Source organism: Pimephales promelas, chromosome 15 (genome assembly GCF_988280905.1).
Source record: "Pimephales promelas chromosome 15, fPimPro1.hap1.1, whole genome shotgun sequence".
Lineage (NCBI taxonomy): Eukaryota > Metazoa > Chordata > Actinopteri > Cypriniformes > Leuciscidae > Pimephales > Pimephales promelas.
This window is the reverse complement of record NC_142783.1, coordinates 19,763,242-19,788,280: the sequence shown is the minus strand read 5'-3', so window position 1 is coordinate 19,788,280 and position 25,039 is coordinate 19,763,242. Positions and strand designations below refer to the sequence as shown.

The following is a 25,039-nucleotide window of genomic DNA, read 5'->3' as shown; positions in this document are numbered from 1 at the left end:
ACCACCTCTCTCTTTCACGTATACACACATGCTGAAACAAAGTGAAAGGACACACACCAAATTGGCTCCTGTGACAGGGCGGCTAATGTTTTCCCATGCAAAGTAAAAGGCCAAAGTAGGAGACCACACCCTCTGCTCCTAATGACGGCCCACCCTGAGCATGCACCTGGACCCTGGACCAAAAACAAAAATACTTGCTCATAGGGGTATGTGATATCCCGATTTTTGATCTTGAACGAACTGCTTTTGAAGAACAACATAAAATGTACGTTCTATCATTTGCAGTTCTGGAGCCTCCTTCCCAATATACTGTACAACGGGAGTACGTGACATACGTTCACATCACAAGTTAATGCATAGATAGGGTTACATTCCCGTCACATTGCAGTTATTCACAATCACGAAAGTGTATTATTTGCATAAGCCTTGTCGGTTTTATTGATTTAATTCACAGGCTGTTCTGGGAAGCTTTTCACAGCATACAAACACACATACACACACACACACACACATTAAAAGGCTGTTAAACAGCGCATGAATACTAAACTAAGTTATCTTTCGCGTCTTATTGTGCTAAAACTATCAAATACACACAAGGTGTACATAAACACAACCGATTATGCCTTAAGTGAAAGTAAACCAGGTGGAGAAATCCAAATGTGTGTTTGTATACCTAGTTGATCCATGTGACAAAGTGACAACAGCCTAATAAACCTTGAAAAAATCACTTACTGCTCTTCACTGAATAACTTTTTTTAATAATAAGAATAATAATTTTGACATGTATTCATTTTCTTACTTGAATACTACTGTTAAATACACCTACTGTAAAAATAAAGCATGTATTTTGTCATTTGTGTATAATATTGTATCTGTATTTTTAATAACAAAGGTAAAATGAAATGAATTTCATTATTCATCCTAACCCACCCCTAATTTGGCTTTAATTGTCTGTCATTCTTTATTTGTTACCTTGTAAAACTACATTTGCAAAATAGGAAATTTAATTTGGCTGTATTGGTAAAACCAAAATTAATTGAAATTTCCTGAAAATATTTGTGCTATTCAATTTTTGCCCTATCGCCCATCCCTACTTGATCATACTGGTCTGTACTGGTTGGGGAGAGATTGTAAAAAAAAAATAAAAATAAATAAAAACTGTCTCTGTACAAATAATTACATTCTTTCTTTAAAATAAATTTTAAAAGCTCATATCGATGAAATTAAAAATCAATACTAGTTTTTATTTTCTTGCTTCTGCATGATTACACCGATGGATTGGGCTGAAAAGAATGTATTGTGACATGTTGCAGGTCAGACTAGAACTTGCCTTACTCATATGAGCACCACAACTCCGTAAGAGTGCTGTGTGTGGACCACAGCTCCAACAATTAGCAGAATTTCTTCCCTCCATCTGATGTATTTGTTTTTACATTTGGGGCATATTATGCCTGATCTCTGAGTCAGAGTTTGTTAAAGACAGACTGTCCAAGAGTGAATCAGGAGTCACATGAACCTCAGTCATGTTGGAAAGAGTGTCATCTTAAAGTCACTTCTGTGCCCCACTCTGCTTGGCCTGTTCGACCCAAAGATAGTTATTTTTGTCTCCCTAAAATGAATGTAATTGTTTATATAGACTGTATGAGACTTTTTGGGCACCTGGAACCATCATAAATTACCATAGTCTGAGGCAAGTAATTGTCCCTCACGGAACAGAGTGAACATGTCGTCCCCCATCGTGACATCTGCCGAAAAAGCTGCCTTGAATGTGCTAACTATGTTCTTGTAGCCCTGACATTTGGACATGGAAATTTATGAAAGCCATTTAGAATACTCCAGTAAAGGTCACTGTGTACAATTAGATGCACAGGTGTCAAGAGAAAGAGTCCTCATTTCCATGTGATTGTGGGCTTTTGTAGCAAATATCATGCACTTTATTGGTCACAGCATCTCTCTCTCTGTGTGTGTGTGTGTGTGTGTGTGTGTGTGTGTGTGTGTGTCTGCAGTGCACTCTCATGCTTGTCAAGAAGACATGCAGCAACCTAGAATCAATAAAAGTTTCCCATATATCTGTTTAGTAATTGCATGTTTACTGTTTAGGGTGTCTCAAATGGTCAAATAAAAATACAAATTGAAGATGTAAATTTTAATATTAATTATGAGGTGTTACATATAGCATCCTTTCCAAGCAGTACAGATTCTGTAAAAAGGTTTATTGTGTATATTTTTATGTTTTGTGTTGTTTTTGTCATCCTCAGCCTACTCTACTGTGTCTGGTGTAAATGGGCCACTGGTTATCTTGGACAATGTCAAAGTAAGACCTATTTCCATGTTTTAACATGTAAAGTATCTCAAAATATGAGAAGATTTATTCTTTCTTTTGTTTTAAACTTCTTATAGTGACTGTACAGAGGAAAAAAATATAATAGTTATGTTTTGCCCTTTAATTTGTAGCATTTAACCCTCTAATTTTTAGTCAAGACAATACAAAAAAAATAGTCCTAGGTTCCATATGTAAAAGAAAATGGAAAGAAGGATATTTTTTTCCAACTGTAGTAAAGAAAAGAAACAAAAAATAATTTTATAGTTAAACTTTTGAGCATTACATTTTTAATTAAAATGATTTATTCCTTTTTATTGGCCATTTATATTTATGTAAGAACATACTGGTGAGTAATTAAGTTTGGAAAAAGTTTTTTATTATTTGTAATTTATTCCTGTGATGGCAGGATTTTTTTTTTCAGCATCATTACTCCAGTTCATGATCCTTCAGAAATCAGTATAATATGATGATTTGCTGCTCAAGAAAAATTTCTAAATTATTGTTGTGGAAAACAATTTTTTTTTTGTCTTTACTGTCACTTTTGATTAATGAATCATTGTTAAATAAAATGTTTTATTTTTATAATATTTTCTCTCTCCCCAAAAAACTGAATGGGTTTGAATGGTAGTATATATTGATCCTCTTCTTCATCTTTCTTTATTGCCCTCCTCTAGTTCCCACGTTATGCTGAGATTGTGCACCTCACCTTACCTGATGGGACCAAGAGGAGTGGGCAGGTTCTGGAGGTCGTGGGCACCAAAGCTGTCGTCCAGGTGCACTGAAATCATTTTTTTCTTTTAAAATCGAACTGTTCTCTATAAATATTTGTTAGAATCAGTACTTACACTATCTCAAGTATAATATTTACATTTTGTGCCCATCAGGTGTTTGAAGGAACCTCAGGTATCGATGCTAAGAAGACCGCATGTGAATTCACTGGTGACATCTTGCGCACACCTGTGTCTGAGGATATGCTTGGTAAGCACGTGACTAATGCTCATGTAGCCTATGTAATCATTGTCTTTATGTGTCTTCTACATGACCAATACAGATGTCATGAAGAACTTGACATTTTATTTCAGGACGTGTTTTCAACGGGTCGGGTAAACCCATTGACCGGGGCCCTACTGTTCTGGCTGAGGACTATTTGGACATCATGGGTAAGAGGCTTCTTTTTTTTAGGCTTTATATAACATTTGCAGGAACAAATGTCTTCTCGAGAGGCGCATAGATGACTGACCACTACTGTTGGACTCATTTACTCTAAATGTTGGGTCTTTTTGGTATCAAACTTTAAAATTTAGCAGCACAGCTTAACCAATTTGGCTACCATGAACCATGTTGAATGTTCTTTGTCAGTATGTGCTCAGCTTGTCTGCAGCTTAGTTGAATGGCCAGTAATATGTTTATAAATGCCTAAAATTCCTCCTTGTTAGTATTTGAATATTTTGAGAGATTGAAAGGGAATTTTTGTGTGCTTTCTAAGCCATTTACTGACCTCATGACCCTGATCTCTGCTAAGCTGAAATGGCAAAGGTGAGCCTTTGAGCTATCAAAGGTATACAATGGGGACTCAAAGCAACGTTTGAATGAGCCAAACGGATAAGAGGGGGCGTAAAAAAAGGTTGATCAGGTTTCAAGGTCATACCACTCCAAATGGTGTGTAGAATGCTGATATGCCTTGATGAGATTTTTTTTTTCTAAAATATGAGCCTTGATCATTTGCCATGAGTGGTCAGTGTGGGTAGTTTTGCCCTAAAAAATCGTTTTCCTCCTTTAGAAATAGAAGTTGTACCTTGTAGACTCTTAAGTACCAGATATCTTTTCTACTCATGTAAAGTCACTGTTCTCACTTTGATTTCCCCTTAGGTCAGCCCATCAACCCTCAGTGTCGTATCTACCCTGAGGAAATGATTCAGACTGGCATCTCTGCTATTGATGGCATGAACAGTATTGCCCGTGGGCAGAAGATCCCCATCTTTAGTGCTGCTGGACTACCACATAATGAGGTGTGTTTAACTCATTATACAACAGAAATGATTGTTCTGCAGGTTGGCTTTTGTCGTCCAATATGAACTTTTCTTTGGCCAATATCTAGATTGTGTAAAATTATTAAATTATACCGTTTAATATCATTCCCAGACACCATTGTAATTATTGGATGACTTATTGACTAAAATATTTTTTTATTTTATAATATTTTGAGGTGTGGTTTGTTGTTTTGTATAATATAATATAATAATATAGACTAATATAATATAACATAAATTGTGTGTTATCCATTTTAGAGGCTGGCAGTTCACTTTTTTAAAAATAACTATTACTTCTGTTTATTGGTCAAATGGGCATATCTAAGCATAATTCTATTAGTTTTTTTGTTTTTGTTTTTTGTTGAGATTATTGTATGACCATTATGTGTGACCCTGGACCACAAAACCAGACACAAGGGTCATTTGTTTTAAATTGAGATTAAATACTTCATCTAAAAGCTGAATAAATAAGCTTTCCATAGATGTATGGTTTTGCTAATTGGATACTAATTGAAAATCTGGAATCTGAGGGTGCAAAAAAATCCAAAATCATTGAGAAAATCACCGTTAAAGTTTATTTATGTTCGCGATTGTACTGCATTCACTCACAAAAATAAATGTTTTGTATGTTTATGGTAGGAAATTTACAATATATCTTCATGAAACATGATCTTTACCTAATATCCTAATGATTTTTGGAATAAGAAAAATTAGGATTTTGATCATTTCGACCCATACAATGTATTGTTGGCTATTGCCACAAATATACCTGTGCTACTTGTGACTGGTTTTGTGATTCAGGGTCACATATTGTTTTACAACTAGCATACATTTGTGGCGTTTAAGCAAGATTCACCTTGTTTTTGCGTTCATCCAGCCAGATTTTTAACTTTCCTTGAAATGCTCCACAGGAATCTGTCTTTATCCAGAGCCCAATTCAAGAACCGATGATACAATACAGACCATGCTGCTTGCCAGTGTGTTTAAATTATTTTAATGAAACCTAGAGGGATTTATTTAAATTCCCTCATTTGAAGTGTTGTGATCAAATTTAGCACTTTATTGTTTAGCACCGAGGCAGCCACAGTTCTATTTTCTGTATTATACCCGCGAGCGAGACAAGGCTGTGTGATTAACGTTAATTTGAGAGGGATCTGTAATTGATTTCAGCCTGTGGTGTTTCTGTGGAAACAGTGAGGTGGGTCAGGGTTCGTTTCATCACATTCTCCTCTCGTGTGAATGTGGGAAGGACCGGTATGATTTCGAGAGCTCTAGAGTACCCAAACAAAACCAACCACTTAGTAATGATCAATATGTGCAGAACCTGCTTGAGGTCACATGGCTTGTTAAGGTCTAAGATAAGTGTAATGTCCTGGTTGAACTAAATGATGAGAACTACAAAATGATTCTTGAACTCTAAATTTGTTCCTCAAACTTTCAAAGAACATTGGTAGAGTTCACAGTCAATATCTTTGCCATCAGCTTTTTATCACTTAAACAATGGAGATGAAAACACGCATATGGAAACATACTTTTTTTTAGAAACTTTAGTGTGTTTTTGCAAGGGCTTTCTAAGCATACAACACCACAAAGATAATAGGTTGCTTGTGCTTTAGTAATTTCTGTCCCAAAGGTCATAAATACGCATTTTTAGTAGGTTATGCTACTACATATACCACTGACTGTGAGTGACTCAGCTGCCAAACTTATCTGCTGTCAGGCTGGAAAATGGACGTTGTAACCCATGACATGAGCTATTAAGAATATAAGTTGGCTGCCTTGTGTAGAGTGCTGCAGGGATGAAGTAAATGTGTTGGCCAAACCCGGAAGTTAGCATCACACTGGTTCCCTTGACAAAAAAACAATGGATTTTTCCATAGGTTTTTGAATTATCATGAAAAATAAGCTCTGTGTTCAACAAAAGTTTATGATAGCTGCATGTTTTGTCCAAGATAATTTTCGCAAATAAACACAACTTTTATGAATTTTGAAGCCTAAATACAATCGTCAGAAAAACATAAAAATCTAATCCTAGGCTGGAACGAAATACACCCTTTTTGCCTGAATTCAATGTCACAAGTGGGGTGTAACTGGTGTGTTTTATCATAGAATGAAACTTGAAAATATTTCGATCTTGTGTTCACTGGCCACAGAACTTATTCTAGTCTTTTAACCAAAATCCCATTGACTTCGAAACAATGGAACCTTAAATACTAACATGTTTCTGGGTTTTGCCGTACAAATACGTCATTTTACGTCAAAAATATGTCAATACGTCAGCACTCTAAGAAGGTCAATCATGACTATTTTCTACTATTTTGTATCACAGTCAAGTTTAATAGTCCTTTAGACTCTGGTTTAGTTTCATAATTATAATTAATTTTGTATAATGAAGGTTTTGTGAAGTAGTTTGTTAGTAATTCAAGGTCAAATAATTTGTAAACCTCGGTGCCATTATTTCACCCTCAGTTTAGGTGCTGTTTTGAGATATTGTTTAGAATTATAAAATTACAGCGAGCAACTTTAGTCAAGTGTGCCTCAAACATTCAAACACGTGTCATTTGCTCTGAACTCCAAGTACGAAAATGAATGATTTGCAAAGCATTGTCTATTATTTCTATGACTGTATGTGTGTTTTAATTTGTCTGTATATGTTAGTGTTTTATGGGCTTTGTGGCCATCCAAAATTTTCTTATTTATTTTGTTTTTTAAATTTTTTGGTGAACTTTTCTTTTAATGCTTTGCCATGAACGGGACATTTATTTAGTATATGTTGTCTTGTCAGACCGTTATGAATAAATATTACATAATGATTTTGAAATATTTATATCAAATATATACCATACAATGTTTTATCTGAATGGCATAACTTATTTTCATTTAAAATATTTTTTTTTAGGTCCAGTCGTGGATATTTCAAATCTTTATTAGATGTGCCACTTTATTGCTTGACATTCGTTTTTGGCAAATGACGCTTTATGTACATTTTCTTACCGCAAGCACAACTATTCTCTTGTGTGAACGTCACTGGTTGTTTCACTCAGCCCTGAGGTTTTAACACACTCGAGAGAGAAAGCTTCTCTTCAAACCATCAACAAGATAGTTCCCGTTAACACCCTTAAGCTCTCTCTCCCTCTCTCTCACACACACACACACACACACACACACACACACACACACACACACACACACACACACACACACACACACACACACACACACACACACACACACACACACACACACACACACAGGCAATAGTAATAAACCATAACACTTTGGTGCTTTTCACACTATTCTTAACCCTAAGTTTATGTCATTTCAAACCCTGTATTAAGAAAACTTTTGTCCCTGATTAAAGAAAGAAAATTATGAAAACTGACTTCTGACCAAGGTTAGTCCTGCCCTTGCAGAACCATCAAATACATGCTTCAAGGAAGAGTTTTGAACTCTGTCATGGCAACAAGATAAAAAGTTGAAGAGTAGTTTAGGACAGTAGTTTGCCCAGTATATTGGCTGTGAAGAGAGAATAAAGCTCCAGCGATTGTCAGTTATGAAAATATGTGATCAAAAGCCGAGGTTGAATGGTGTGAACTTCCACCAGCCCAAGTGTAAAGTAAGTTTCAGTGTCTCACTAATGAAGGCGCTGTGCTGTGATATAAATGTTTCTCGTTTCATTAAATAGGAGTCATGGGGTCACAGACAGCTTTATCCACTCAGAGAAACAGGTGTTCAGGGTCAGAGTTCAGTCAGGGGTCAGGCCGGATTAGACATCCAGGACCATTACATTAAGTGATAAGCGTGAAATTCCTCATGCTTATAGTCTTAATCTCTTTGTTGCAAATGCACACACAAATAGGAATCCGCACCCATAAACAGTGCATTACATATGTAACAAAAGTTTCCTTTTTAATTAAATTCTGTTCTTTTGAACTTTCTATTTATCAAAGAATACAGAGGAAAAAATGTGTCATGGTTTCCACACAAATATTAAGTGGCACAACTTTTTTTTTACTTTGGAGTATTTGCTGCTGATAATTTAGCTTAGCCATCACAGGAATAAATGACATTTTAAAATATATTAAAATTGTAAATTTCACAGTATTACTGTTTTTTGATCAAATAATTGCAGCCTTGGTGTTGGGTTTGAACAGTATTTTAAAATAGTATTGATTATTTTAACTAATATCAAATTAAAATAATTATAGCTTGTGAATCAACTAGTACAGCAGTGCTGTTATGACATGCACTTGTTGATGAACTGAATATGCCTAATTTCTGTGTATTTTAATGTTATTCCAAAATAATTTTTAAATTGTGTTCCAAGATAAAAACCGATTATGTACAAGGCTAACTAATTTTGGTTTTGTGATGTTTTTTTTTAATTATTTTTATTTTATTTATTTTTTTACTGGTAGATTGCTGCCCAGATCTGTCGCCAGGCTGGTTTGGTTCAGAAATCCAAAGATGTGATGGACTACACTTCAGAAAACTTTGCCATCGTCTTTGCTGCTATGGGGGTGAGTGGTTTTCTGTGCCTTTATTTTCTGCCATGGTGTCCAATTATGTGTTTTCTTGTGTGTTGTTTTCTTACAGTAATCAAATGCTTGTTTTACTCGAGCTTCCTTCTGTGTTCATTTTCTTTACAACAGTAAATCCTGATTTACATCTAGGTCTCTAATATACATGAGTCAAATAGTTGCATGAATTTCAGGATGCTTGTGTTAAATGATCCTCTCAGTGGACGGAATGTAAAATTGTGTCCTTTTTGTGTGAGTGGGTGAATGTTGGTCCTCATAGGTGACTTAATCCTGCTCTTCAGCACCACCTTAACCTTCTGCCCTCAGCTGTCTGCTTCCTCTCCGAACCTTTGTTATTGTCACCTGAGTGGCTGCGGTCTGTCCTCTCAGACATGTATTACCTGCATCAGGTGTCAGGTTCACCTGTGTATTCAAGTCTGGAGGGCTTCCATTAACCCATGCTTGAAATGTCACTGACCCAGCCTTGTGTCCTGTGGCCACTGGGCTCCCGGTGTGGACTCAAAGCTAATGCATTCGCTTTTGACACCTTGTAACTCTATATCTTGATTTTATGTGCAGGGTGGTCAAAATGTAAAGGGAAAAGGATTTTTCTTCCTAGCAGGAAGTGTACTTCAAGAGGTCATTTTGAACTAAATTGTGGAGATTTTGTTTTAACAATGAACAAGAAATACCTGACATTGTCTGTTTTTCCAGCCTCTAATGAAATAACAGTGACTTTGGGTTTGTTTAGCACTTCAGATTATTATTTTTTTTAATTCCAGGTCAACATGGAGACTGCACGCTTCTTCAAATCAGACTTTGAGGAGAACGGTTCTATGGACAATGTGTGCTTGTTCCTGAACCTGGCCAATGATCCTACGTGAGAATTAATTAAAATGACCTCCATCATCTTATGTAATGCATTTTGTATAACGTATTGACTATTGTAATGTTTTCTACATAGCATTGAACGCATCATCACCCCGCGTCTGGCTTTGACCACAGCGGAGTATCTGGCTTATCAGTGTGAGAAGCATGTGTTGGTCATCCTCACGGACATGAGCTCCTATGCAGAGGCCCTGAGAGAGGTGAGGACCATATCATATTGATAAGAAGCAAGGGCCTTTTACAAAATCTATTTCAAATAAATGCTGTGTACTTTCTATTCATCAAAGAATCCTGAAAAAAAAAAAAAGTATCATAGTTTATCATATGGGAAGGCTTTCCACAAGATTTGTGTTCCTGTGGGAATTTTTGGCAATTCCAAAGTCAGTTGGACAAATAGATGTGTGATTTGTTACTCCACAGAACTTGTTTCCACTGCAGTAGCGGTGTGCTTTACACCACTCCATCTGACGCTTGGCATTGTACTCGATGTGAGGCTGGCATGCAGCTGCTCGGCCATGAAAATCCATTCTATGAAGCTCCCACTGCACAGTTTTTGTGCTGTTATTAATGCCAGTAGATGTTTAGAACAGTAGAGCATTGGTGACTTTCACGCACCATGCACCTCAGCACTCTGTAATCTCGCTCTGTGACTTTAAGTGGTCTTCCGTTCCGCTTCGTGGATGAGTTGCTGCTTTTCCATTGCTGCTATTCTTCTACCTTCCAATAATGCCACTTACAGTTGATTGTGGAATATCTAACAGGGATGAAATTTCACAAACTGATTTTGTGACCCGATCACTTTAATTCACTGAGCTTTTTAAAATGGACAATTTTTTTTGCCACAAATGTTTGTAAATGCAGACCATAATTTAGTGTTTGATTTTATACTCCGGTGGCAATGGGTTTGATTTAAACACCTGAATTCAATCATTTTGAGGTGTGATCCCAATACTTGTCCATATAGTTTCTATTAAAATAGAAAACAGTTATTCTAAATTATAATAATATTTCACAATATTACTGTTCTTGCTGCTTTTTTGATCAAAATGAATGCTGCCTTACTGAGCACAGAAGTTGTCCTTTACATTTGTTTTTGAAATAAGATGATTAAAATCATGGCCCTTCAAAAGAAATAAGTATTTGACATCCCAATGAATGCTGCTCTAGTACTGCCCCTATAGACTATAGTGACCATAAATGAATAAACTGAAGGAATTTCAGTCTTCCGAGTTTACATTGGTAAGCGGACGAGCTAAAAGAACTCATTCAGTGCGTTTTCTAACCATGTGTGTCTTTATTTATTTAATAAATCTTACACCTTCAGCCTTTTCAACAAACATGGTGTAAGGTCTCTTTTACAAGGGCATAATGCACATGTACCTCATATAAACAGTTCCTGTTGATATGAAAGCTTTCAAGGGACAAGTAGGTTTTTCCATTAGTTGCAAGGGCAGACAAATCTGCGACACATTCTCTGCTTTGTAGGGATTTTTTCCAGTACCCTGTTTTATGATGTATCATGTTGTTAGCCATTTACATTTCATATCTGCTTAAGCATAATTGACCTTGTCATGTAAATTATCCTAAGTCTCTCTGTTTGGTTTTCTTATCCTTTTATGATTTCCCAGCCATTATTCTGTGCACTTCTTAGACTTGATGCACAGCGAACGCATTTACTTTGCATTATATGTATGCATTAGCCTGACTAATACATACATGTATTAGCCTGTCAAATAAACAATAAACAAACTTCGTCATACTCATATTCTAGTTAGAATGTGAGTTTGATACTGCTCCATAGGGCTTTGATTATGAGGCGTGTCTTAACCAAACCAGGAAAAAAAAACCTACACAGTAGGTTTTTTAAGAGCTAAGCAAAGTTGAATACAGGCACACTGGAAGTAGTAAAATAATGAGTGTTGCTTCTTTTACTTGGTCCTCCATGAGTGCGATCAAAGAAGAAGCCAAAACAACCACAGGGTTTTCATAGTGTCCCATCTTCTTAGCGACCATTGGAGCCAGCTGATAAATTAAACTTTTGTCAAATCCCGTAGGAAGGATGGCAAACACATCTTTCCGATCGCCAAATGCCTTGATTTTATTTCTCTGTCCATCTTTTAAAATGAATGCGCTTTCAATTTATTTTACAACAGATGCAATAGCGGAAACATCTCAATTCTCCAGCTGCAATCATCTTTGAGGGAAATCAGTTCATCCCAAGCGCTCTTTGATAACGTAATGATTACGTAACTGCAGATCATAGTATAAAGCCCGCCCTGGCAATTTGATTGGCCCGACTAATTCTGAACCGATCATAATTAGTCCTCAATGAAACGAAACCAATAAATTGTTGTTGGCGGGGTTCGGGTTGGCATCCAGGCTATGTATGTATGTAACAACCTTACTTGGAGCCTCTCAAGTCACATTAGCAATACGAGTTGTTGACTTGTGCATGTACAGAGCCATTTCCATCATATCAAATTCCAAATGTTTGGGAGTGAAAACCGCTCAAACAGAAAACCGCTATGATGGCTATAAAAGAGCACAATCTCGTGTAACAAAAGGAGAGTAACCTCCTCTTGACATTTGGAACCGTATTGGAGCAATGGCCAGCGTTACGGTTAGTATCTTGTTTCCTGTGTGGCTTATGTTGAAGAGCCACTGTGTCCAATCGTAATGAATGGATTTCAGCACCATCTGCCAAAGTGTAAGAATCATGTTTTAAACAAAACCCGATGAGAAACCAAGACATTGTCTTTGTTCCGAATAGCATATTGGCAACTAATTTTGTTTCTTCTGTAAATTTTGTATATACATTGTGCAAAGTATGGACATTTTCTGTATGCATGAAATCCATCAAGGACCTTACATTACTACATTTGGCAAAATGTGTAGCATAAACTAGAGGAAGGACAGCAAGTTGAGTACATTGCATTTCAAAATAGTATGCTCCAGAGCACACTATTTCGAAATGCAATGTGCTCAACTTGCTGACCAATATTTCATACATTTTTCTTGACGTGATTGGATCAGACTGGCTAGAGAGAACGTTTTTACAAGGGGAAAAAAAATGAAAGAAATTTTTTTTTAAATCACGAGTTAAGATGGGGATGTTTTTAATTAAAAAATCAAGGTTGATGTTGCTTTTGATTTATTTCTCACACTGGAAGGATAGGGGAAATGGAGTGTGTTGCTTTAGGAATACTATATTGTATAGGGCACAGTTTGGTAAATCTATTGAGTTCAAAAAATATACATATGTAGTAGTAGTAAGGTAGTATGCCATTCCAAATATAACAGTGGGGCATTATATAAACAGAAGATTAGTACAAAATAACATTTGTGTACACTTCATTCCACTCTGTTCCTCATCGTCCTCAAGATACTTTTTTTGGGGGGCAGCATCTCTTTTCTTCCCCCCTCATGCCAGTGATTTATCGTTTTTCTGCCACAAACATGTTTTGACGTCTAAACGTGTCAAATGCATAATGCTCATTCTAAATGGTAATGATTGCATGTGAAAGGACCATTCTCTCCTGCTTTTGTGCCTCTGTAACCTTGGGATACATTCAGTCCTATCAAAGCTGCATGCTTTGGCTTCTGCAGTTGGCAACCACTTTCAAAGAGCTACGGGAGCATTAACATTTAACTCCCTCACCCATTCAGCCTGGTAAAGGTGAGGCTAAGAACGGTGTCAACATTCGTTTTAACCTTTGGAGAAGAGGTGTATTTTCTGCTTATAAAAGTGCCTGTGTGTAGATGCACCAAGTCGAAAACAGATTAACCTCATTTGACTGACTTGAAAAGGCTGTCATTGATCGCTTGTTGTGGAACAGATGCTATGCTACTCTTTCGTTTTTATAAGATGCTTCTGTGGAACTTCACAGGAGACAATGGAAAACTTTTACACACACAGAACCTCTCTTGTCATGATGTTAAACACCAATTTTATCTTGATGTGTTGCGGGTTGTAGGTGTCTGCTGCTCGTGAAGAGGTGCCGGGTCGTCGTGGTTTCCCAGGTTACATGTACACTGATCTTGCTACAATCTATGAGCGTGCTGGAAGAGTGGAGGGCAGAAATGGATCAATCACCCAGATTCCCATTCTAACCATGCCTAATGATGGTACAAGCACATACACATTTATTTAGTTTCCTAAATTAGACCATCAACCTATTTTATATAACATTAAACTGTACTGTAATATACTATAAACTTCAGTGTGAATCTCATCCTATATTTGAGCTATGAAACTGTGCAATTTGTTTAGAAGTGTGCATTATATGGGGTGAGAATGGTTGCTTTATTCCAAATAAAGGTTAAGGTTAGGTTTAGGTGTATGTTCAGGGTTAGTATCTAGTTATTATCCAGTTATTGTACTAAAAAGGTACATCTTATGTTCATGGGGAACAGGATTGTTAAATAGAGCCCTACCAGTTATTTAGTTTATTTATTCAGTTAGTTCAGTATTTTTGGAGGTTATTTGTTTAAATATATTTAAAAGTTCTTTCAAATCGATTAATCACATCTAACATAAACGTTTGTCTTTACATAATATGCGCACACAAACGCACATACATTTTATATATATTGTCTGATCTGATGAGTCTCGATTTCTGTTGAGACATTTAGATGCTAGAGTCAGAATTTGATGGCTACTTCCAGCAGGATAATGGATCATATCACACAGCTTGAATCATCTCGAGCTCGAATCACATCAATATGGGTCAACATTTCTAAAGAATGTTTTCAGCACCTTGTTGAATCAATGCCACATAGAATTAAGGCAGTTCTGAAGGTGAAAAGGGGTCAAACACACTATTAGTATGGTGTTCCTAATAATCTGTGAATGTGTGTGTGTATGTATATTACATTTATATGTATTCTGTATATATATGAAGAGTTCAGATGCAAAAGCCTCTAAATGCCATTTGAAATTTTCTTCTTTAATGATGATTTTTATCAAACTTGTATATTTAAGTTCAGTAATTTCACTTAAATAACAATTAATAGGTAATTATCATTGCCATTTAAGTGAAATTACTGAACTTAAATATACAAGTTTGATAAAAAATCATCATTAAAGAAGAAAATTTCAAATGGCATTTAGAGGCTTTTGCATCTGAACTCTTCAAATATACGTGGGTATGTAGATATACACAGACATTCGCACGCACACACACATGTATGTATGTATAAATGTAATAATATACAACATGTTATGTAAATAAACTTTTATGTTAATGCGATTAATCGATTTGACAGCATTAATATTTAATTATTTTGTTATTTTAAGTCTTTATTTTGTATTCTGGCCGGACACAACAACTGCGGCCAGTAACTAGCAGTCTTGATGGCTTTGGTTACTATAGAAACATCCTTGTGAAGGGCCCGTGTGTGTTTCTGAATGGGTGTTCCCCTTTATAACAGCACCAGGAAACCTCTTTCTCGTTTCGCTTTCTTTGCCCTTTTATCTCGGGCATCACATCACCACAATATACAGATGCTGCAAATGAAATGAACAACTAATAAATCTCATTATTTAGAATGAGCAAATGACTGAATAATAAAAATGAAAAAAAAGATAAATGCTCAAATCTGCTAATTTCTCATTTTCTCCCCGTTTCACATAGATATCACCCATCCGATCCCTGATTTGACTGGTTACATCACAGAGGGACAGGTGTATGTAGACAGACAACTGCATAACAGACAGGTGAGAAGTTTTGCCAGTCATAACAAACAGCTGGAAAGCTTTGTTATTAGGAAATATGATGAAAGGGGTACATGATCCATTTCAGAATCTGCAAAAGTACAGAAGGACCCATTAATGTTTCATACACATTCATTTATTAGAACTAATATTTAATACTTCGTCTTTTAGATATTCTTTGTGAAGCTAGAATACAGTTTCTTTGAAACTTTTTATTGTTCTTTAGTTAAAGCTGCAGTCTGTGACTTTTTTTTGTTGTTGTTCAGAATTGTCAAAATTTATATAAGCAAGCACATCATGAATAGATTTTCCAAACCATCTTTTTGTCTTATCCTGACTGGTCCGGGTTGTACCACTGCGGAGTAGCCTAGTACCTACGTGACTCATCATAGATATAAACGGAGAGAAGTGCTACAATGTTCTTCCGCCAGACACGTGCAGTTCTGTTTATTAGAACGCCAAATGTTATGGATTGCAGCTTTAATTTAGTTTTTTTTTTTTTTTCAGTTGGTATTTCAATTATTTATTTAGATATTTTAGTTGGTTAGTCAGTCACAGACGTCTGTCTGTTTATTTTCAATGTTTCCATATAAGGATGTCCCCTAATGTTCCTTAAGCAAGATTTAGGTCACTTCTGAGGACTATTTTAGTCTCCAAACTATACATTCTGTGTACATTCACACATTCTTGCACACTTGACTTGATTCCCAGATAAATATGAATGTATAATTCTTCAAAACTGTATTCTTTGGTGTTCTTTTTTTCCCCACTTAAAGATCTATCCTCCCATCAATGTACTGCCATCTCTCTCTCGATTGATGAAATCTGCTATCGGAGAGGGCATGACCCGCAAAGATCACGCTGATGTCTCTAACCAGCTGGTAAAGAAGTAGCATGTTCTTACAACAGAATTCCATTTAATGTGATTTTTTTTTTCTTGTCTTTTTTTTTGTTGCTAATTATCACTCTGTTTCTATGTCAATCCCATAGTATGCATGTTATGCCATTGGTAAAGATGTTCAGGCCATGAAGGCTGTGGTTGGTGAGGAAGCTTTGACCTCAGATGACCTGCTGTACCTGGAGTTCTTGCAGAAGTTTGAAAAGAATTTCATTGCTCAAGGTACAAACCCCTAGTGTGTGGTTTTCACTAATACATAGGCACATTCACTCTTGATAGGTCTGAAATAAGCAGGAATATTAAACTCCCATTTTAAACTGATTTTTTTTTTTTTTTTTGCACTAGAAAGGAAACTTTGGGAAGATCCAATTATTTCAGTCTTTCTCTGATAAATGGAACGCATGTTTTTTTTTAAAGCACAGTTCACCACACAGAGCAGTTTTATAGACTTTTTTTAAAATTCAAGGTTCTACAGACTTGCGCATGTACACTATTCTGCCATTTTACATTCTACATTGGAAACCACTAGACAGTATTTCAGCCACTGCTCTTGCTCTGCCACAAAGCACTTTACCTCAATGAATGTTCTTCTCAATGCTGCTGCTGTATAATGCCCTCTGTCTCCATCAAATCCTCCAATTAAAAAGAAGTATGCACATCTTTCATATTGATTGCAGCCCTATTTAGGGCCCGACCTCCGATGGTGTGAGGACCCTTTTAGAATTGCTCTGTTTATTATTATTAAGTTGGCTTTTGAGAGCCAACTTACTGAAATCATATTTAAGCTTGTTATGTTTGCTTGAGAAAGCCAACTTACTGAAATCCTATTTGAACTTATTATTATTATTAAGTTGGCTTGTGAGAGCCAACTTACTGAAATCCTAGGCATGTCCAAGTTGGATCCAAGTTGGGTTGTGAGAGTCGAAGGCTCTATTGTTTTCCGAAGGATTATTATAATTAGGGCCCCAAGCCTTGAAAAGGCGACCACCCAAAATACCTTAGAACACCGTAGCAACACCATTGCAACCACCCAAAATACCTTATAACACCCTAGCAACTGCCTAACAACCACCAGAACACCCTAGCAACTGCCTGACAACCACACTGAGCACCCTATCAACCACCCAAAATACCTAAGAACACCCTAGCAACCACTTAGAACACCTTAGCGACACCATAAAAACCACCCAGACACCCTAGCAACATCATAGCAACCACCCACAATACCATGAACACCCTTGCAAAACCATAGAAACCTCCCAGAACACCCTAGCAACTACCCAACATACCTTAGCAACCACCTAGCAACCAACCAGAACACTCTAGCAACCACCCAACATACATTAGCAACTGCCTAGCAACCATCAGAACACCCAGAATATATATATATATATATATATATATATAAATATATATATATATATATATATATGCGGGCAGCGATGAAAGGGCCAAAGCCGGTGGCAACTGGGGTTGCGGTGCCACCGATTGTCCCCGTCATCCCTGCTTGCAGCTATATTTATTATTATTATTATTCGAAATGAATCACATTTGACCGCCTAAATATGCACAAAAACTCACGAATTTGCACACGCATCAAAACGTGCGAAAATTTACATCTGATATGCATTTCAGAATTGGGCGGGGCAAAATGGCTTGATAGCGCCACCTAAAACAGAGTGCACCTCACTGCATTTCAGGTTCATGTACGAAATTCGGTACATGCATGTAAAGACCCAATACCTACAAAAAAGTCTCTTGGAGCGTATCCCTAAACACAACAGGAAGTTAGACATTTTGATCTTCCTCTCCGATTTTTGTGCAGTTTTTGCCATTTTCAGGCCTCGTAATTTAACTAACTCTTACAGTTTAATCTGATCATATTCAAATTTGGTAAGTGTAATCTTAAAGACTTGCAACGTTAAATTGTGAAGATCTTGACTTTTCGTCAAAGGGCGTATCCTCGGCTGCAGTAATTCATCAGGCAGTAATACAGTACATTCAATTCACGTTAGCCCAAAATATGAACGAGTTCATGAACTATCGTTCATTGAACGCGTTCAGGCACAACACTGCTTGGATGTTATTTCTCTATACCATTAGGGGGCGCTGATTATCTTTTATAGATGAGTATTTACCTTAAGAAGTTGGCAAGCATGTGGATAGAGGAAGCAATGGCTTTCTTGGGCTATTCCATTTGTCTTTATAAGGTCCTGTGATTGAGGAATGTGTTTCCTTTTTGGTCAATCAATGGACCTTTTTTATTTTGGTGTTTTCTTACATGGGTGAAAGTACTTGCTTCAGCTAACTATCTACTTTGGAGAAACAGCTTCACATGTTTGATAAGAGTTCTGTCCTGAACACATCCCTGCTCAAATTTAGTTTAATATAGGATGAAATCTCTCGGCTTTCTTTGTGTCTGTCACACAATCGCTGTGTCATTGGTAGAAAAAGACATTGTTTATGTTCTTAAGAAACAGATGGATCTCAGTTATTGCTTCTATTTACAGAGAACTAAACATGCTTTTACTTCTTTCCCATTGATTTTGTAGAACAATACAGTGTTTCCTTCAAGTAAATAATTTTTTCTGTTTAACTGAAATTCACCATTAAAGCTAAATACAAGGCTATAAAGTCGATTTCTTTAAGACATTCTTTTGCATTTGGTTTTTTCTTCTTTTTTTCAAAACTTCTGATTATAATTCCTATATTTTAACATTTATATATATATATATATATATATATATATATGATGCATAATGGAAGCTTGTATGTTATGTCATGTGACTTAAATGAGGTTATGAGAAATGTGTCCATTTCTCTAGGTCCGTATGACAACAGAACTGTATTCGAGACACTGGATATTGGTTGGCAGCTGCTCCGAATCTTCCCCAAAGAAATGCTGAAGAGAATTCCTCAGAGCACACTGGCCGAGTTCTACCCGAGAGAGTCCGCTGCCCGCCACTGAGCCTCCTAAGACCACTACACCTTTTGGAGGCCTGGGCTAAACAAATCTCCCACAAAACAAATCTCAACCCTTGTGTCCACCTTTAGCCTGACAAGTGATATTTAGGATTACAAGGCATAACTCTGGGATAATACACATTTATCATGCATTAAATTATTTCATAAACATGCATGTTGTCATCTCATGTGTTATGACCTCCAGAGATTATTCCAGTGTCCCCCATTGTTGTGTTATACATGTTTGTGTGTACTGTATCATGTTGATAGGATGTGTAATTGTGCTGGAGATGCATACTGTCCTGTAGTTCATTTCTTTTCTTTTTGTGTAAGCTTTTTCACTGTCTGAAGCCTAAAGAGAATATTACAAAACATTTGCGCTCAAAGGGAATTATTCAGGGCTCACTTGCACATTTGTCCACATTTGTCCTCACTTGCACATCACGTCCTCCATTAATCACTATAACAAACGTAAAAATAACGTTTCCAAACATTCCAATGTAAGTAATGAGAATATTTGATTTACAAATTCATTTATGGGCCTTATTCCCTTGGAAATATTTGCTTTTATTTATTTTAATATAAAAAAAAACACATTTAAATGAATACTTGCAAACCAAACTTAGTTTCTGTTATGCTGTTAGACAGGTGATTATAGGTGTTGAATGATCATATAGTGTGTGTGCTTGTCACCTGACAGCTGTTATTTCCCTTTTAGAGGAGGAATGGAGGATGTTTACAGCATCTGTGCTTTGAAATATGCTCTGCAATGTAAGACTGATTAAACATTCCCCTCTTACTCTGTATGTGTAAATGTGTTTTACCTGTTTTGTTTGCTGTTTAAACCTGTCAAACCTCTCAGATGAATTAAATTATATTGTTATATGGTGATTGGCTGGCTGCTTATTTATTTTTATTTTTTTGTCATAATAATAACAACAGTAACGTTAATTTGTGTGTGGCGGGACTTTCTACCAAGATACCAGTTTTCACATCAATATGTAGTACTTTCTGTTATTCAGTGTTTTTTTTCACTTCTGGCAATTCTTTGCCACAGGGATTGTTTTTACTAAAATTAAAAAATGTCATGTTTAATGTCAAATTACAATTTGTTCTGCTGTCTGCTGCTTTTTTCAAGCAAATCACTGGTCGCTTAGGTGTGGTGGTCTCTTCACCTTTATTAGAGAGCCCTTTATTAAAGTTGTGTTAGTTTTCTTGTTTGGGAAGGAGTCAGTGAAGTGAATGCTTGAGATTAAATATGACACCTGATGGGTGAAGAAGAGAACAATCAAGGTACATATACATTTTTAACTTTGTTTTTTTTTAATTTGTGTGATTTTCCCATTTAGCCATACATTTGTCTATTAGCATATATAGCTTTCATATTTATACTGCCATAAATGTTTACATTTCCCTCACCGATTTTTATTTATTTTTTTAGTTTTTTATTTATTTTAAACAAATATCACAGGGGATTTTCAGGCACCGAATGCTGTTAAACCCATTCCGTAACTAATTGGAGATTTGGAAATAGTTTAGAATTTTTATTTATTTATTTATTTATTTTATACATCTATATACATATAATAACCACTGCGGATTTTTTAACTAACATTACTATAAATTAACTTGAGTTAGAAACTTTAGTTGACTGGCCGTAGTTGAAGAAACACTAAAATAAAGAGTGTATTTTTATCAGTTATATTAATGCCATTTTGCTGATACCATGTGAATGTTTTTTTTTTTTTTTTTTTTTTGTTTGTTTGTTTGTTTGTTTTTTCCTTCTTTATTTCTGGAATAGGCATTCGAGTGAAAACAAGCGTTAACATGTTGAATGTGTAGGTAGGCTACTTTAACGGTACGGGCGAGTGACAGTAGGTGTGTCCAGGTATCATTTCCTGTGTCGCTCAGGCTGTGTTTAATCGGACTTTTGAATCAGTAGCCTACCACAGGAACTCTCAATGGCGTCAACCGGACAGCAAAAAGAAGTGAAAATGATTTCAGAACGGTCCAACCAAGGTAAGGGCTAAGGGTGATGGTGTCAAATGCATAAATACTGCAACTGTGTTGCTTGCTGTAACTGTCTGTAACACTACACACCATGCTACATGTATTATAATAGTAGGCCTACATAAAGTCGTTTTGTTTCTTGTTAAAGCAGACATTTCAATATCAACTTGATTTTATCCTTATTACCAGAAATAAATAAAAAAACATTATAGTTCTTGTAGAAATCTGGAATACAATCTGACATGTATTACCAACCAACAAACTCTGAAGTGGAACAAAAATTACAGTCTCTGTGTAGGTTTTAAATCCCCTCCGCATGCAGAGGAAAACATTGTAAAGCCTTTTGATTCTGTAAACTCTAGCTTTGAGAGACTTGTTTCGACATGCACACACATTTTTGGTGAACATCTTGGCATTTCTTTTGTTTTTCATGTAAAGATGTGTGTGCAGTGGGAATCTGTCTTAAAAGACAGCTATATTTTTTTTGATTAACGTTACCCATGCAATTCCATTTTTCCTATTTAGGTGAGCACATGTATTTTACTTATTGTATAGCCAAATAAAATAAACTGCATTAAATAAAATAAAAATAAATTAATTAAAAATAAAAAAGGTTATAAATGATATGCTTTATCTTTGGTCACAATTTGTATCCTTTTTTTACAGTCTATGTTTGTAACCAGTGAAAAACTAATTTCTCAGTTTATCAAATGTTTTATATGAATTAGTTGTAATAAGTAAATAGTTATACTAGTACGTTGTAATGTAGCTATACGTAGAAATCTGCCATATTATAACATACAGTTTCAGTACTTATTCAGAATAGGGCTTGGGTTTTCCAGTGGACACAAAATTTGTGAAGATGGTCCTCACTGCAGAGCACGAAATCCAGGGGGATGGATCCAACTTCCATCTGCAACTACCTTAACTACCATTAAGACCATCTGCAATTTAATTTCAATTCTTTTTGAACCCACAAATGTTACTGTTAGGATTAAATTAATCAATTTTCCTGACTGCTGTACAAGTTCCCTCTAGAAGTGGGTTATAAACAACTTTCTGAAAGACATCTTCAGGCAAGGTTTGCTTTATATCCTTTTGCTCAAGGCACCCTGCAGACCTCATAAATAGAGGTAGAAAACAGTATGATTATTCACATTTTTCTGCTGTAATCTGAAAATTTACCAAATTAAACTGAAGAGACTATCTTTTCCATGATAGTCTGTCGCACTGTGACATTAATAACCTAGACACAGTGTGGTTTGTAAACCCTTTACAGATCAAATGAATTTTAGTAGAGATGGTGCTGATTCGTACTACAGGCGGCATTTAGACAGAATGGAACTGTCATTGTCTTGACCAGCAAATGTATGTCTCATCCATGGAGAGAATTTCCTCTATTTGTAATTATATATTTTTGCAACATTAAAAATACTTTTGGGTATATTAGTGTTAGTTTCCATGAGCAATCCTCATGCTGGACATGAGTTGTGAGTTATTGCAGTAAAGGTTTCCTCTTGAGTTTGATCTCCCTGATGTATTGCAATTGCATTAACTGACTGTGTAGTTCTTGGGAAGTTGTGACTTGTGAGATGTTTAACTGGCGCCCTTGTATTTCTGCAGTACTTCTCCAGTATGAAAGCCTCCAAAGAGAACATGAGAAAATCAAAAAGGAGGTAAGACCTTTGTTTGTCATGCTGTCCTTTCTTTCACCTATTTCTTTTGTGGTTTTTTTTTTCTTTGCACTTCTACAACATCTGTGTGTGCATCTTAAACATCTTAAAAGGATAGTTTGCCCAAGTAAATTTTAAAAATATTTAAATTATCTTTAAATAGTTTTTAGTTTTACAAGTAGTTTTATCTTTAAATATTTTTCAGCACTGTCTATCGAAAACTTTTGAACCTTCAATTCATCAAATAATCCTGAAAAAATCCACAAAAATATTCAACAGCACGGTTTGGAATTACACGAGGTTGAGTAAATGTCAATGATTACAGAATTGTAATTTTTGGGTGAACTATTCCTTTAAGTTTAGTAAATGATGACAGAATTTACATTTTTGGGTGATCTATACATTTAAAATGATATTTTCGGTGGGTTTGCTTTTAATAAAATAAATGCAGATGTTCTTTTAAATAAAAAATCTGTTCTATCAGTGTAATATACTGTATATTTTTAATTTATTTTGTTTCAGTGTAAAAAAATGCAAGTGGAGAGAGATGAGGCCTTACGGAAGTTGAAAGAATTTGAACAAGGTTGGTTTTAAAGATCTTAGATTTAACTCATTATAACATCCAGTGACATACTTCTGTTTAGTACATTAAAGATGAACTGAACTGAAAAAAATCGACATTGCATACATGTTTATGACAATTAAAAGTACATGACAAAAAATTTTAATAAAAAAATATTAATATAGCTTTTTTTAAGCAACACAAAAATTGCGCTTGTTAGTATAAGAGGGTCAATTTCGGGTAAATAAGAGTATAAAAAGTAAATTTCGATGGTGTCTCTGGCATGGAGGAGGATCAGTTTTAGGCCCCACTTACAGTACAGGATCGTTTGGGGGGAAGTGACTGGTGTGGGCGCGGGCGCTGCCGGAGCATGGACACTCAGAGAGGTTAACCTGGAACATTTATTGATCGGCAAAGAATGAATGACCATGCACTGTTAATTTCGGATGCTGTCCGGTGAGAGAGACGTGTTGGAGGTGGCTATACTATCTCTAATGGATGTCCGAGCTGAGACGCTGGAGTGCCCCATAAGTAGCAGGGTATTTTACGAATTGGCGACTGGACTAGGCTAACTTTTTATATCCTTTTCTCAAACTGTTTAGGTTAACAGCGTACTGGCAGTTAACTCTATGGGCGAGGGGAATTTGGGAAGGAGGAATAGGATTCCGATCTCATCCTGTACATCAGGGATCTTTTCCCCTCAGCCTAATATCAAGGATTCGAGTAACATTATGCGTTGAACTTGTAACTTGGCTAAATAAAACATTTGATGCAGACATTGTCAGACGCTCCATGTACTCATTGCCGAAAGTACATATCTCTAAATAGTCTGTCGCTAAAAAATCCTCACTACAGACTCAAAATCCAGGGGCTGACGGAGGACTAGACAGTTTTAAGGCAGCTAGCCATGACTTGAGGGCAGGTTTCCTTGTCAAAGTTAGCCTGTGAAAATGTATGGTAACCCCAGCTGCCTTAACCCTATACAATTCATTATTACAGGTTTCTGTTTCCTTAGCCATGTCAGCTAGTTACAAGCTGTCAGCTATTTACAAGCTACGGCTGCTCTGCTGGTGTGGGTAGGCAATGGAGTAGCTTACCATGCCAGTGCGCCTGTGTTACAAAAACAACATTTTCAACGTAAAATACAACTGTTATATTACCTTTTCTCAAATTTTAGTTTAGTATACCACCTTTTCTCAAATTTCATCTTTAAAACATTTACAAAAGCTCCGTTTCCATCGAAATTACTGGATCAATTTGTCCCAGGAACTTTTGTTTTCCCCAGAAATGTTGCTGTCTGCAGTGCCTTTCCACCGCAGTCTAAAAGTATCGTAAAGATTAGGCAAATTAGTCTGGATGACGTAGGACTGCGATGCATTACTTTACAGTTGGATTTCATCCTCTGAATTTAAGCTTAATAAAGCCTGAACCTCGTCGCCGGTACAGCGGTCGTATTTT

At 36.1% G+C, this 25,039-nt stretch overlaps 2 protein-coding genes across 2 annotated transcripts in view; both read left to right on the top strand.

Annotated features, from left to right (window-relative positions):
* The window catches only part of atp6v1b2a (ATPase H+ transporting V1 subunit B2a), a 29,513-nt gene extending 10,014 nt beyond the window's left edge, over positions 1 to 19,499 (top strand). Inside the window, exons 2-14 of the mRNA XM_039669961.2 lie at positions 2,259 to 2,314; positions 2,998 to 3,096; positions 3,208 to 3,301; positions 3,406 to 3,483; positions 4,193 to 4,332; positions 8,772 to 8,873; positions 9,656 to 9,753; positions 9,838 to 9,961; positions 13,736 to 13,886; positions 15,395 to 15,477; positions 16,251 to 16,355; positions 16,465 to 16,594; positions 19,198 to 19,499. Coding sequence (XP_039525895.1) covers positions 2,259 to 2,314; positions 2,998 to 3,096; positions 3,208 to 3,301; positions 3,406 to 3,483; positions 4,193 to 4,332; positions 8,772 to 8,873; positions 9,656 to 9,753; positions 9,838 to 9,961; positions 13,736 to 13,886; positions 15,395 to 15,477; positions 16,251 to 16,355; positions 16,465 to 16,594; positions 19,198 to 19,340 — 1,403 coding nt within the window. The 3' untranslated portion in view covers positions 19,341 to 19,499. The remainder of the gene's footprint in view (positions 1 to 2,258; positions 2,315 to 2,997; positions 3,097 to 3,207; positions 3,302 to 3,405; positions 3,484 to 4,192; positions 4,333 to 8,771; positions 8,874 to 9,655; positions 9,754 to 9,837; positions 9,962 to 13,735; positions 13,887 to 15,394; positions 15,478 to 16,250; positions 16,356 to 16,464; positions 16,595 to 19,197) is intronic.
* A 1,667-nt stretch (positions 19,500 to 21,166) lies between these two features.
* Positions 21,167 to 25,039, top strand: part of shtn1 (shootin 1) — a 30,550-nt gene continuing 26,677 nt past the window's right edge. The window contains exons 1-3 of the mRNA XM_039670012.2: positions 21,167 to 21,355; positions 22,970 to 23,022; positions 23,542 to 23,602. Of these exons, the coding sequence (XP_039525946.2) occupies positions 21,298 to 21,355; positions 22,970 to 23,022; positions 23,542 to 23,602 (172 nt within the window). The 5' untranslated portion in view covers positions 21,167 to 21,297. The remainder of the gene's footprint in view (positions 21,356 to 22,969; positions 23,023 to 23,541; positions 23,603 to 25,039) is intronic.